Source organism: Coregonus lavaretus (assembly GCF_964263955.1).
Source record: "Coregonus lavaretus genome assembly, chromosome: 4".
In the NCBI taxonomy this organism is placed as follows: domain Eukaryota; kingdom Metazoa; phylum Chordata; class Actinopteri; order Salmoniformes; family Salmonidae; genus Coregonus; species Coregonus lavaretus.
In genome coordinates this window covers 41,737,337-41,752,581 of record NC_139991.1, presented here as the reverse complement: position 1 = coordinate 41,752,581, position 15,245 = coordinate 41,737,337, and the positions used below count along the sequence as shown (strand labels likewise).

At 43.3% G+C, this 15,245-nt stretch overlaps 1 protein-coding gene across 1 annotated transcript; it reads right to left on the bottom strand.

Moving 5' to 3' along the window:
* Positions 1-2,015: 2,015 nt before the first annotated feature.
* On the bottom strand, positions 2,016-15,015 carry LOC311128502 (excitatory amino acid transporter 1-like; the record flags this gene model as incomplete). The annotated part of the gene is made up of 9 exons (XM_084160687.1): positions 2,016-2,220; positions 3,456-3,590; positions 3,726-3,920; positions 5,787-6,020; positions 6,726-6,997; positions 7,814-7,856; positions 7,988-8,192; positions 13,811-13,948; positions 14,877-15,015. 9 exons carry the CDS (start codon positions 15,013-15,015, stop codon positions 2,016-2,018), a joined length of 1,566 nt encoding a protein of 521 aa, XP_084016813.1.
* Between the last annotated feature and the right edge of the window lie 230 nt (positions 15,016-15,245).

The window sequence follows — 15,245 nt, the reverse complement described above, 5'->3', positions numbered from 1 at the left end:
ATTCTATAGTTAATTTACACATATATTTTCATACAATCTCTCTACAAAGTCAAACAAATCTTATACAACTGCTATGTTAACAGAATTACATACTAAATAGTGAAGGATATTTCAAAGACTAATTTGTCTTAGGGCCGGTTACAAAATAGTGAATATACTGTATGGTGATAACAATGGGATTGTTGGATACATCTCATATACATTTTAACAATATTGTCAGCATCACAAATTGTATCAATCAAAATAAAGTAAAAAGAAAATTGGAGTTGGCATATTGACGGCATTAACAAAGGGGAAAACATTTATATCAATCCTCAAGTGTTGTGTATATTTTATTTAAATTACTCTTAATTTAACCCACAATAGGAAGTTGTTTGATTTTCCACAGAAGCCACTTACACTACATGGCCAAAAGTATGTGGACACTTGCTTGTCGAACACCTCATTCCAAAATCATGGCCATTAATATGGAGTTGGTCCCCCCTTTGCTGCTATGGGAAGGCTTTCCACTAGATGTTGGAACATTGCTGCGGGGACTTGCTTCCATTCAGCCACAAGAGTATTAGTGAGGTCGGGCACTGATGTTGGGCGATTAGGCCTGGCTCGCAGTCAGTGTTCCAATTCATCCCAAAGGTGTTCGATGGGGTTGAGGTCAGGGCTCTGTGCAAGCCAGTCAAGTTCTTCCACACTGATCTCAACAAACCATTTCTGTTTGGACATCGCTTTGTGCACGGGGGCATTTTCATGCTGAAACAGGAAAGGGCCTTCCCCAAACTGTTGCCACAAAGTTGGAAGGACAGAATCGTCTAGAATGTCATTGTATGCTGTACCGTTAAGATTTCCCTTCACTGGAACCATGAAAAACAGCCCCAGACCATTATTCCTCCTCCACCAAACTTTATAGTTGGCACTATGCATTCAGGCAGGTAGCGTTCTCCAGGCAGGTAGCGTTCTCCAAACCCAGATTCGTCTGTCGGACTGCCAGATGGTGACGCGTGATTCATCAATCTGGAGAACACATTTCCACTGCTCCAGAGGCCAATGACGGCGAGCTTTACACCACTCCAGCCGACGCTTGGCATTGCGCATGAAGCTCCCGACGAACAGTTCTTGTGCTGACAAACAGTTATTGTGCTGACGTTGCTTCCAGAGGCAGTTTGGAACTTGGTTTTGAGTGTTGCAACCGAGACGATTTTTACATGCTAAGCGCTTCAGCACTCGCTGGTCCCATTCTGTGAGCTTGTGTGGCCTACCACTTCGCGGCTGAGCCGTTGTTGCTCCTAGACATTTCCACTTCACAATAACAGAACTTACAGTTGACGGGGCAGCTCTAGCAGGACATAAATTTGATGAACTCACTTGTTGGAAAGGTGGCATCCTATGATGGTGCCACACTGAAAGTCACTGAGCTCTTCAGTAAGGCCATTCTACTGCCAAATTTTGTCTATGGAAATTGCATGGGTGTATGCTCGATTTTAAACACCTGTCAGCAACGGGTGTGGCTGAAATAACCGAATCCACTCATTTGAAGGGTTGACCACATACTTTTGGCCATGTAGTGTATATTAGGGCCTAATTTTATTAGAATCAAATGAAATATGTTCTCTGTTGCATTTTGTGAAGGATATCGCTTGCCCAGTCATTCAAACATATGTTGTCCTTCCATCTTTTTACGACATTCCTTTCTGACATCAACACCCTCATCAACTTCCTCCTTACTTATACCATTATACCATGTACTTATTCTAGGCCAAGATGACTTAACTCAACACAAAAATAGCCAGAAAAACCACAAAACAGGAAGCCTATCTATCTTGTAGAGCGGCAGCAGATGTAAGCAATTTGATTGGGCCACCTCAGGGAGAGAAATAAAAATAATAATAAGTAAAAGTGACTTTATGAATGACAAAAGAACAAAGGAAAGGAAATATGGCACAGTGGCAATAACCGGAAAAATATGACAAAGAATAAAAACAAAACTGAACCAAAACGTGTGTGTGTGTGTGAGCATTGAGCTACATCTTGGTTTCAGTGCCCGGACGTTTGGCGTTCTCGTAGTCGTTTTCCTGAGAGATGAGCTGGTATGGTTTCTTCCTCTCCTCTAGCACAGCGTTCCCCATCTCCACATCCTTGGCCTGCAGCTCGTGTCGAGATAGGAACTCCACAATGCCTGCCCCAATGGAGTCGCCCAAGACATTCGTCGTGGTACGCAGCCGGTCACTACAACCCAGGAATAAGGTAAGAAGAAAAAGGTTAACCAGGGGGAGGGAGTCATATACAGTGGAAGGAGAGGAGAGACAGAGGTAGAGTGGGTGACGGGACATTCATTTAGAAAATAAAACACAATTTCCTCTGGGACGTTTGGTAATGTTAAATGAAACAGTCAACAATGGGTGAACAACTCAAAACATTCACCTATTTTCTGCTTTTGATGAAAGATAAAATAAACTCTTTAGAGTTCTCATCAAAATAATGGAGATGGGAAATAGGCCACAGTGCTATCAGCAGGGATATTTCCCATCTACTGTTAAAGAGTAGTCAGAACACTCCCTATAGGCTATCTCATATTCTAATCACTGTGAGAAACATCCATGTTTTCATTAAATGAAGCTTTGACTCTGTCTGCACATTCCGTCCATCCTAGTTTAAGGAGAGTGGGATTTTTTATCACTACCCAATTAGCTGTGTAATTTCTGTGAAGGGGATTCTAATTGAAATGATTAATTTGGGCAACCTAATTACGTTTCTATGTTAAAACTCATTGCAAAAAAATATGTAATTCAAAAAAAAATGTGGATCACGACCCTAGGGATAGTAGTTAAAGGGATAGTTCACCCAAATTACTAAATTACATATTGGTTTCCTTACCCTGTAAGCAGTATACGGACAAGGTATGACAGGATTCCATGCTTTGGTTTAGTTTCCCTGGCACTGTTTCCAAATGCTAACGTTTTAGCATTTGTGGCACAAATCCCATTCAAGTCATTGGACCGATATTAGCATTTTTCACACATCATGTTCAAATAATCTATAAGTGACTTTGTTGAGCTTCACAATCAATTGTAGATACTTTTGGACTTTTGAAATGCTAATATCAGTTCCATGACTTGAATAGGATTTGTGCCACAATGCTAAAATATTAGCATTTGTAAACATTGACAGGGAAGCTAAACCAATGCATGGATTGCTGTCATACCTTGTCCATAAACTGCTTACAGGGTAAGGAAACCAATATGTCATTTTGTAATTTGGGTGAACTAGTGTCACTAGGGTTGTAGTTGATGAAAAGTTGTACCTTTTAAATTGAGAGATAAATGGTTTTTGTTTCAGTTCCAGCCACCAATTTTACTTCACAAAAAGTAGTATGTGGATTTGCACCATAATAGCCTAATCATTAAGAAAATATAGGTAATTTATTCTAATATCTCAATCTGAAAATGGGAAAAATTACTCACAGGAACCAATCAACAGCAATGATGAGGGTGATGTCATCAGTGGGAAGTCCGACAGAGGTCAGCACAATCACCATGGTGACCAGTCCAGCCTGTGGGATCCCAGCAGCTCCAATACTTGCCGCAGTGGCTGTGATGCTGTTTGATAACAGAAAATTATATGTTTTACACTCTTATCTTGATAAATCATGTAATTTAGTTGTAAACATATCAACACCCTTTGATTCTGTAAACATAAACCTTAGCTTATAAACCTTAGATTCTCATTCTCACCTGATTGTGATGATCTGACCTATGTTCATCTCCATGTTGTTAACCTGGGCTATGAAGATGGCTGCCAGAGCCTCGTATAATGCTGTTCCATCCATGTTGATGGTGGCGCCCACCGGTAACACAAACCGTGTGATGCGCTTATCCACCTTGTTGTTCTCCTCCAGACACTTGAAGGTGATGGGCAGGGTTGCTGAGCTGAGATAAAGATGGAGAGAAACAGATAGTGTTTGAGTTTGATTGGTTGTTGTTGTTGTTTTGTACAAGATCTATGAAATCTATTATACGTATTCGCCATATAAACTTTAAGTACAGTCCATTCGGAAAGTATTCAGACCCCTTGACTTTTTCCACATTTTGTTACTTTACAGCCTTATTCTTAAATGGATTAAATAGTTTTTTCCTCTCATCAATCTACACATAATATCCCATAATGACAAAGTAAAAACAGGCTTTTAGAAATTTTTGCTAATGTATAAACATTTTAAAACTTAAATATTACATTTACATAAGTATTCATACCCTTTACTCAGTACTTTGTTGAAGCACCTTTGGCAGCGATTACAGCCTTGACTCTTCTTGGGTATGACGCTACAAGCTTGGCACACCTGTATTCTTCTCTGCAGATCCTCTCAAGCTCTGTCAGGTTGGATGGGAAGCATCTCTGCACAGCTATTTTCAGGTCTCTCCAGAGATGTTCGATTTGGTTCAAGTTCGGGCTCTGGCTGGGCCACTCAAGGACATTCAGAGACTTGTCCCAAAGCCACTCCTGCGTTGTCTTGGCTGTGTGCTTAGGGTCGTTGTCCTGTTGGAACGTGAACCTTTGCCCCAGTCTGAGGTCCTGAGCGCTCTGGAGCAGGTTTTCATCAAGGATCTTTCTGTACTTTGTTCCATTCATCTTTCCCTCGATTCTGACTAGCCTCCCAGCCACTGCCGCTGAAAAACATCCCCACAGCATGAAGCTGCCACCACCATGCTTCACCGTAGGGATGGTGCCAGGTTTCCTCCAGACGTGACGCTTGGCATTCAGGCCAATGAGTTCAATCTTGGTTTCATCAGACCAGAGAATCTTGTTTCTCATGGTCTGAGAGTCCTTTAGGTGCCTTTTGGCAAACTCCAAGTGGGCTGTCATGTGCCTTTTAATGAGGAGTGGTTTCCGTCTGGCCACACTACCATCAAGGCCTGATTGGTGGAGTGCTGCAGAGATTGCTGTCCTTCTGGAAGGTTCTCCCATCTCTATAGAGGAACTCTGGAGCTCTGTCAGAGTGACCATGGGGTTCATAGTCACCTCCCTGACCAAGGCCCTTCTCCCCCGATTGCACAGTTTGGCCGGGCGGCCAGCTCTAGGAAGAGTCTTGGTGGTTCCAAACTTCTTCCATTTAAGAATGATGTAGGCCACTGTGTTCTTGGGGACCTTCAATGCTGCAGAAATGTTTTGGTACCCTTCCCCAGATCTGTGCCTCAACACAATCCTGTTTCGGAACTCTACGGACAATTCCTTCGACCTCATGGCTTGGTTTTTGCTCTGACATGCACTGTCAACTGTGGGACATTATATAGACAGGTGTGTGCCTTTCCAAATCATGTCCAATCAATTGAATTTACCACAGGTGGACTCAAGTTGTAGAAACATCTCAAGGATGATCAATGAAAACAGGATGCACCTGAGCTCAATTTCGAGTCTCATAGTAAAGGGTCTGAATACTTATGTAAATAAGGTATTTCTAAAAATCTGTTTTCGCTTTGTCATTATGGGGTATTGTGTGTAGATTGATGAGGAAAAACATTTATTTAATCAATTTTAGAATAAGGCTGTAATGTAACAAAATGTGGGAAAAGGGAAGGGGTCTGAATACTTTCCGAATGCACTGTAATTCTACTAATGGGGATGGTGATGCCTCATAGGCAGGGCCAGGAGTTTTTCTTAACCACATAATCTGAGCAGGAACCTCTCCTGGCCCTACTACTTTGATTTGATTTGAGTCAGGGCCAAGCGAGGCGAGGCTACAGTGTCGGTAGTCAGAGTAGGCCAGGGAGAATAGCAGCAGTGTTCGGGGAACCTACCTGGAGGAGGTTCCCAGGGCTGTGATGAGGGCCTCCACCAGCCCCATGATGAAGATGAAGGGGTTCAGCCGTGTGATGGCGAAGTACAGGCCTGGGAGGATGATGAAAGCGTGGATGGACAGGCCTATGATCACCGTGATGGTGTACATGGCCAGCTGACCACCCATCTCAGTGATGTCATCCATCTCCACGATCTTCCCCGAGATGAGGAACAGGATACCGATTGGGGCATACCTGTAGAGCAGAAGGAGGAGAAAGCGTTATGCCAGGGAAGGATATGATCACAGTTCAAATGGCCCTACATTCTCAGGATCTTACTTATTTTTCTGTGTAATAGGCCTGAATAGGAAAATGATTAGTGAAACCATCAGTGCCTTCTGAGACTGCAAGCACGGGCTATGAAATTGCCTTTATTCATAAGCAAAACTTGATTTATATCTGTCAAATATCTGACTGGGAATATTTAGATTTAATTGGCACAGTGAACATGTCACTGGTTTTGATTGCAAAGCCTTGTCATTCAGCTGTGGAACCACTTAGCATCAGGAAGTTATGTCCTGAGGCGGTTCTGTGTTGGCCAATTATTAGGTTGTGCTCATGCAATTATCTCAGTAGACCTAAATACCTATATCAGATCTCACCTGTATAGAGTTACCAGATAATTCATAGCAATGCCTCAAGCAAGAGGCTAAATGAAGCCATTTGATTGAATTGAGAAGGAGAGATAAACATAGTACTTCCCCAACTCTGCAGGGAATCCATAGACTTAGCTTTCCAAAGCATAGATGGAAAGAATTTTCTGTAACAGATGCATGGGGTTCACATACATACTCACCTAATGAAGATGGCGATTATTGGACCATCATCATCATCACACACACACAAACACACACATCATCTTTATAAACACCCACACACAAACACACACCAAATACTCACCACATGATAATGGCGACCAGCCTCATGATGGCCTCATTGAGACTGTCGAAGAACTCCCTGAGGGGCTGGCCCTGCTCCTTCATGTTGCCGATGATGAGGCCGAAGCACATGGAGAAGACCACCAGCCCTAGGGCGTTGACCCCGTTCACCATGCCCGGGATGGGGATCACCTCCTCCCTGGTTATCTGCTCGGTCAGGTTGGTCAGGTTGAAGACGGAGTCGTTCACTGTCATCGTCACATGAACGATTCGCTTCCCGTATTTGGTTTTGAACTGGAGGGAAAGAGCCGGTTACGTAAGTGATGGGTTAACATTGTCTTGTTAAAGTGATGATGGCATGACATCTCCTTTAGTGAAAATGGTACTGAAATATTTGTAATGTTTACTTTATAATCATTCAGCCATCTATTCAGTGGAGCTCATAAAAAGCCAAGCTGATAGATAAGGTATCGAGGGATTGTAGTCAGACGTGTGCCATTTCGATAGACTAGAGAACAAAAAGTCTAACGGCGCCTGCTCCACTCATATCAACCTCATGAATTAAACAATAGCCCTCTGTATGGCTGGAGTAGTATTCTGTAAGGTCCAGCTGGCTCACTGACGACCCTGTCTGGACCACAAAGCGTTTAGCCCCCCGTAGACATGGTCTTCCATTACTTATATCGTCCTGCCCCAGCGGCCTCTATATCTCAGTTTCCTGCCCCACCATGCTACTAAGAAGTAAAGAAGGAAGTTGGTCCTTTTTTCTCTTCCGATGGTGATAATGTTTTATTTACACATGGCAGCAGAAGTAATATTTTGTCATTTGTCCCTAGTGGTCAGGATATTTCTTCCAGTGTAAGTCAAAGTCCCACCTCAGTCCTGGGTTTCTACGTCTCTTAGGGTGATGATTTATCACTGCTCAGAAATGCCAAAACCAGCAAGTTTCCTCTGGAAATTTCAATAATTTATCCACGAGCACTACTTATCCTTCAATACCATCATTATTTCAATACAAGCATTTCCTTTGTCAGAATCTATACGTCAGACCATTTTTCCTATCTGCTTATTGAATGTTTAATTTAGTAATAAAGTCATTAGATGCTTTACCTGCTGTGTGCAGGCCTGGATCATGTTTGGTGGAAACATGTTTCTGAAATAAAAGAGCATGATCATCACAATCAATGAACACTCCAATATTGAGGCAGGAGTACAATGGCAGAAAACAATGCATCTTTCCACCACTAAACCCCTGACCCTCCTCCTACAGTAGCATGCAGCTACCTGATAAGATCCAGGAAGGCGTCGGCAGGGCTGATGTCCTCTATCTTCGACTGTTTCATGAACTCATCCCTCGATCCTTTCCCAGGGTGGATGATGAGCACCACGATGATGCCTATGATGACAGCGATAATGGTGGTGCTCATGTAATACACCAAAGCTCGCATACCCATCTTTCCTGAAGCCTTACTGTCCAGCGCTGCCATGCCTGGTTGGGAGAGACAGGGGAGATGTTGTTTAGAAGAACAGTATTATCCCATTGTGCAACATTTCTAACATTTCTTAAAAGAAGTGGCATGAAAACACTTGAAATAGCAATAGCTTGTAGCCATATTAGCCTGCGTTCTGGCTAGCTCCTGAAGCTATGCTGATGTGTTGGATGTTGTTGTAGCCTGAAGGCCAGAAGGGTGAGTCCTTGCTCTGGTCAAGGACAACCCAATGCCTGAAGGCAGAGACAGGAACATTGTGAGAACTGAGGGGCCACAGACGTGTAGAAAAGTGTCTAAGCTGTAACACAGACAAGTGTTGGCCATTATTGGAATAGCAGGGTTCTCAGATATCTCATCATCAGACAATGGGAGAAGATGAGGTTGGACTCAGTGAACTGGGACTATCAGGTGTAAAAGCAAGAGACTAGTAGATGACCTCAGTGTGAACCAGTCTACTGCCCTGGCAGGCAGTCACTCTCCTTCCCAGAGATTATGGAGCCCTATTATGGAGCCCTTTCAAGGAGCGGTACACTAATCCAGATGCTTATAAGAAATCCTGCTATGCCCTCAGACAAACCGTCAAACAGGCAAAGCGTCAATATAGGACTAAGATTGAATCCTACTACACCGGCTCTGACGCTCGTCGGATGTGGCAGGGCTTGCAAACTATTACAGACTACAAAGGGAAACCCAGCCGCGAGCTGCCCAGTAACGCGAGCCTACCAATTGGTAGAGTATGGCGCTTGTAACGCCAGGGTAGTGGGTTCGATCCCCGGGACCACCCATACGTAAAAATGTATGCACACATGACTGTAAGTCGCTTTGGATAAAAGCGTCTGCTAAATGGCATATTATTATTATATTATTATTATAAATGCCTTTTACGCTCGCTTTGAGGCAAGCAACACTGAAGCATGCATGAGAGCACCAGCTGTTCCGGACGACTGTGTGATCACGCTCGCCGTAGCCGATGTGAGCAAGACCTTTAAACAGGTCAACATTCACAAGGCCGCAGGGCCAGACGGATTACCAGCAAGTATCTTCACTGACATTTTCAACCTCTCCCTGACCGAGTCTGTAATACCTACATGTTTCAAGCAGACAACCATAGTTCCTGTGCCCAAGAAAGCGAAGGTAACCTGCCTAAATAACTACCATCCTGTAGCACTCACGTCGGTAGCCATGAAGTGCTTTGAAAGGCTGGTCATGGCTCACATTAACACCATCATCCCGGAAATCCTAGACCCACTCCAATTCGCATACCGCCCGACAGATCCACAGATGACGCTATCTCAATCGCACTCCACACTGCCCTTTCCCACCTGGACAAAAGGAACACCTATGTGAGAATGCTGTTCATTGACTACAGCTCAGCATTCAACATCATAGTGCCCACAAAGCTCATCACTAAGCTAAGGACCCTGGGACTAAACACCTCCCTCTGCAACTGGATCCTGGACTTTCTGACTGGCCGCCCCCAGGTGGTAAGGATAGGCAACAACACATCTGCCACGCTGATCCTCAACACGGGGGCCCCTCCTGTACTCCCTGTTCACCCACGACTGTGTGGCCAAGCACGACTCCAACACCATCATTAAGTTTGCTGACGACATAACAGTGGTAGGCCTGATCACCGACAACGATGAGACAGCATATAGGGAGGAGGTCAGAGACCTGGCAGTGTGGTGCCAGGACAACAACCTCCCTCAATGTGAACAAGACAAAGGAGCTGATTGTGGACTACAGGAAAAGGAGGGCCGAACACACCCCCATTCACATTGACGGGGCTGTAGTGGAGCGGGTCAAGTGTTTCAAGTTCCTTGGTGTCCACATCACCAACAAACTATCATGGTCCAAACACACCAAGAAAGTCATGAAGAGGGCATGACAACGCCTTTTGCCGCCTCAGGAGCATGAAAAGTGGTCCTCTGTAGCTCAGCTGGTAGAGCACGGCGCTTGTAACGCCAAGGTAGTGGGTTCGATCCCCGGGACCACCCATACACAAAAATGTATGCACGCATGACTGTAAGTCGCTTTGGATAAAAGCGTCTGCTAAATGGCATATTATATTATTATTATTATAAAAGATTTGGCATGGGTCCCCAGATCCTCAAAAAGTTATACAGTTGCACCATCGAGAGCATCCTGACCGGTTGCATCACCACCTGGTATGGCAACTGCTCGGCATCCGACCGTAAGGCGCTACAGAGGGTAGTGCGTACAGCCCAGTACATCACTGGGGCCAAACTTCCTGCCATCCTGGACCTATATACTAGGCAGTGTCAGAGAAAGGCCCAAAAAATTGTCAAAGACTCCAGTCACCCAAGTCATAGACTGTTTTCTCTGGAGCATCAAGTCTAGGTCCAAAAGGCTACTTAACAGCTTCTACCCCCAAGCCATAAGACTGCTGAACAATTAATCAAATGGCCACCTGGACTATTTGCATTGACACCCCACCCATCCCCCTCCATTTGTTTTTACACTGCTGCTACTCGCTGTTTATTATCTATGCATAGTCACTTTACCCATACCTAGATGTACAAATTACCTCGACTAACCTGTACCCCCGCACATTGACTCGGTACTGGTACCCCCTGTATATAGCCTCATTATTGTTATTTTATTGTGTTACATTTATTTTATTTTATTAAATGTTTTACTTTAGTTTATTTAGTAAATATTTTCTTTACTCTATTTTCTTAAAACTGCATTGTTGGTTAAGGGCTTGTAAGTAAGCATTTCACGGTAAGGTTGCATTTCACCTGTTGTATTCGGCGCATGTGAATTTTTTTGTTGTTGATTTGATTTCATATTTATAATCTCTCATGATTGTAGACCAGATATTAGCTGACCTGCTGGAGGATGCAGCCTAATACAAAGAGTCAACGGGTATGCAGATTAATGGGCTGCCTGACAGTCATCTGACAGAAGTCCTAGTGCGATTGCAAACCAGGCTAGTAGCAAAACATACAGGTGGGTGAAATATTGATGTTCTCCATCTGAAATTAGATAATGATTATGGTTAGCTTCTGCTAACTGACATCTCTCTCAATCTTACAAAAAGGTCAAGGGGAAGACAGACGGACAACGAGCCATTATAGAGAAAGACCTCAACCTAACAAAGTGTTGCAATAAAGTTACATTTGGATTTTCCAAGGTGTCAGGGGCCGTTCTGGTTTGATATCCCCATTCAGTGGGCTGATGGAGTAAGCATTTTGTTTGCGTAAGCGAGATGTATGTGCTCTTTTAATCCTGTTGGGGGCACTGCCATTAGACAAAACCCTTTCACCCTCTTTCAGCTTCCACCCTCCTTCATCACGCCTCCCTCTCCCACAATCACCCCTGCTCCACTGTGCCTCTGCCGCTCTCTCTGTCTGTCTCTCTCTCTCTCTCTCTCTCTCGCTCTCTCACTCACTCTCTCTTCCCTCCATCCTCTCTCTCAGAGTCTGGGAAACTTGTCCACTTGCCATGCGCCCATAACAACATTGCATCTCCACATCGCCATGGAAACTGCAAACAAGCCTGTGTGACCACTTTCACAGGACTAAAGAAATGACTCACGTGGGTTATTTTCAAGGGTTACTACAAAGAGGGAGTATTAAACAAAACTGTATCCCACACATACTTCTCATTTTCTGCCTTTCTCTCCATAGTTCTACTTCTCCAAGGCAAAAAAAAAAAAATGTGTTTTTAGGGTGTTTCAAGTGAGATCAAATAAAATTATGCTTAATAAACATTCACAAATTAGGTTAGTGTAACCTCTACGGGATCGGTGTCCCGTATACGGGACGGTTGAGCAAACGTGATTAGCATGACTGTTGTAACTAACAGCAAACCTTCCAGGACATAGACATGTCTTATATGGGCAGAAAGCTTAAATTATTGTTAATCTAACTGCACTGTCCAATTTACAGTAGCTATTACAGTGAAAAAATACCATGCTATTGTTTGAGGAGAGTGCACAACAACAAAAAACGTATTACGGAAACTGGTTTGATACATTCACCTCTGAAGGTAAATAATGTACTTACATTCAGTAATCTTGCTCTGATTTGTCATCCTAAGGGTCCCAGAGATAAAATGTGGCATAGTTTTGTTTGATTCAATCCATTTTTATATTCAAATGTAGGAACTGGGTTCTACAGTTTGAAGCCCTGCTGTCTCTGGCTCCACACCCACCTCACCCGGCCATCTAGATGTGTATAAGCTAATGATCCATCATGTATGACATTCCTGGGAGTGTGTGAACTTATATTTTGTATTACCATATCATTTTTGTATGTTCTCTATAGTTATGTACTTGAAAATGTATCAATTGACCAATTCGGCACATTTGGGCAGACTTGATACAAAATAGTCCAGTATTGCAACGCTTCACTGGATCAATCTGAAACTTTGCACACACACTGCTGCAATCTATTGGCCAAAATCTAAATTGCGCCTAAACTGCAATATTATATTGTGGCCTTTCTCTTGCATTTCAAAGATGATGGAACAAAAAACAAATAGAAAACGCATGTTTACCAGATCTAATGTGTTATATTCTCCTACATTAATTTCACATTTCCACAAACTTCAAAGTGTTTCCTTTCAAATGGTATCAAGAATATGCATATCCTTGCTTCAGATCCTGAGCTACAGGCAGTTAGATTTGGGTATGTCATTTTAGGCGAAAATTGAAAAAAAAAGGGTCAGATCCTTAAGAGTTTAAAAAGAGGTTAGTTTAAAAAGAAAATGAGATACAGTACAGATCAGCTCAGTCTTTGAGAAATGTCTAGAGCTTGCTGCTCCCGGTCTAGTTTCAAGATCAGAGTAAATCCCTCAGTGTGAGCATAGTGATGTCATGCATACTGCACATCATACCAAGCTGGGTGGGTCATATGGATCCTAACCTTGCAGAGGACTCAGGGAGATAATAGATGAAATAGTTACATGTCCGCTTGTGTACCTGGGCAGTGGGCCTCTTTTCTGGGCCATAACCCCTTACCCCACCACCCTCCAAACCACTTACGGTATTGTGGTGCTGGGTGGTCATGGAATTCCACGAAACAATACAGCTATAAAGGAAGAGGCAGAGGGGCACTTTGTGTGCTTTTATCCGTGTGAAGCGAAGCAGGAGGAAGAGGTGCAAGGGGGTACCATCCCAAAGCTACCCTCTCAGACCCACAGGGAGTGGGCTTTCTTCTGAAAGCTACCCCATCCCTCCGTCTCTCCTCCCTCATTTTAATAGCAAAGAAGCACAATGAAGTGACTGTCCCCATGCCAGAAACTAGAGACCAAAGGGAATCTGGAGAAAAATGGTGGCAAGAAAAAAGTATGAAAAAAAGACAAGAAAAACAAATGTATGCACTCACTAACTGTAAGTCACTCTGGATAAGAGCGTCTGCTAAATGACTAAAATGTAAAATGTAAATGTAAGACATTTCACATGGATCAAGCACAAGTTACAGTACCTGTAAAGTTGTGCCTCAAGCTCCTTTGGCATTCCCCCTTTGTCATTGGGTATTCACACCTGTCTTTCAAACACCACTAAATCTAACCTTCCTCTTTATCATATGTCTTTATTATATCTCAATTTGCTTCTGGCGGTGGGCATCAGTAAAGTGACTTGGTGTACCTGTGATGAGACTGGACACCAGCAGGGGAAGCACCAGCATCTGCAGCATCCTCATCAGCAGCTCTCCAGGGAAAGAGAAGTACTTCACCTCTCGGTAGGTCATTTTATAGGGACGCAGTGCAAAGCCAAGGATTATACCTGAAGAATAAGAAGGGATGATTAGTGTACTTGAAACATGAACATGCAACTGCATATAAAGCAAATGACAATGAGAGGGTCTGTGTCTCGCAGTCACATCTAGAATGAGGTTTGTAGGTGAGTCCTTCCTGTGGGATTGGGATTACAATAAGAGAGCATGGATTTCAAAGTGTGTGTGTGTTTGCGTGAGTATGTTGGCCCATTTCTGTGTACTGTGTATGTAGACCTATGTACACTCCCCTACGTATTTATTTGGACAGTGAAGCTAAAACTTTTAATTTGGCTCTATACTCCAGCATTTCTACATTAATGTTGATGCTACCGTGATTACGGATAATCATGAATGAACCGTGAATAATGATGAGTGAGAAAGTTATAGATGCACAAAGATCATGCGCCCAAAACATGGGGCATTTCTGGGGGGTATGAGCTTTGTTCCTTTGTAACTTTCTCACTCATCATAATTCACTATTCATTCATGATTATCCATAATCGTGGTAGTATCCACATTGATGTAGAAGTGTTTAGAAACATCTTCTATTCTTATTTAAAATAAAAAATGACTCCAAAATGACACAATACATTATTCATCATTCAGTTCCTATTGGGCAAACATATATAATCCGAAACACAAACAAAACAAACTGCAAATGCATCCAACAAGTGTGTAGAGCCACAAGCTTGTTGTAGTAATTACGTGCTACTTTAATACACTATAAGTGCATTTATCCAAATACTTATGGAAAAAAAACGAACAAAAGCTGACATTCAGTACGGTCGCCTCATATGAAACATTTGATCTCAAATCCAAAATGGTGGAGTATAGAGCCAAATGTAAAAATGTTAGCTTCACTGTCTAAATAAATAGGGAGGGGAGTGTGTGTGAGTGTACTGGGGTGAGGCATTGATGGGGTGTGTGTTCACTCACCTACAACGACGGCCGCTACAGTAAAGAGCACAAAGGCGTTCTTCTTGAGGAAGGCCTGGACATCTTCCTTAGAGATGTCCTCCACTTTCCTCTTGGCCTTCATGGTCCTTATGTGGATGCCCTCCCGGAGCCGCTGCATCCTAGTGTGGGAATCCGAAGCCGGGGGGGTGTCCCCATTACTTTTGGTCATGACTGCAGACAGGACTTGGGGTGATTCACACACCTTTTAGACACCCAGAGAACCTGAACCAATGGGTCTGACCAGCCCTTGCTCCAGTGATAGCTACTGGAGAAGAGATTAAATGACACAGGACAAGACACATGCAGTTGAAATGACACATGCAGATGTTCACATTGACATTGCAATGC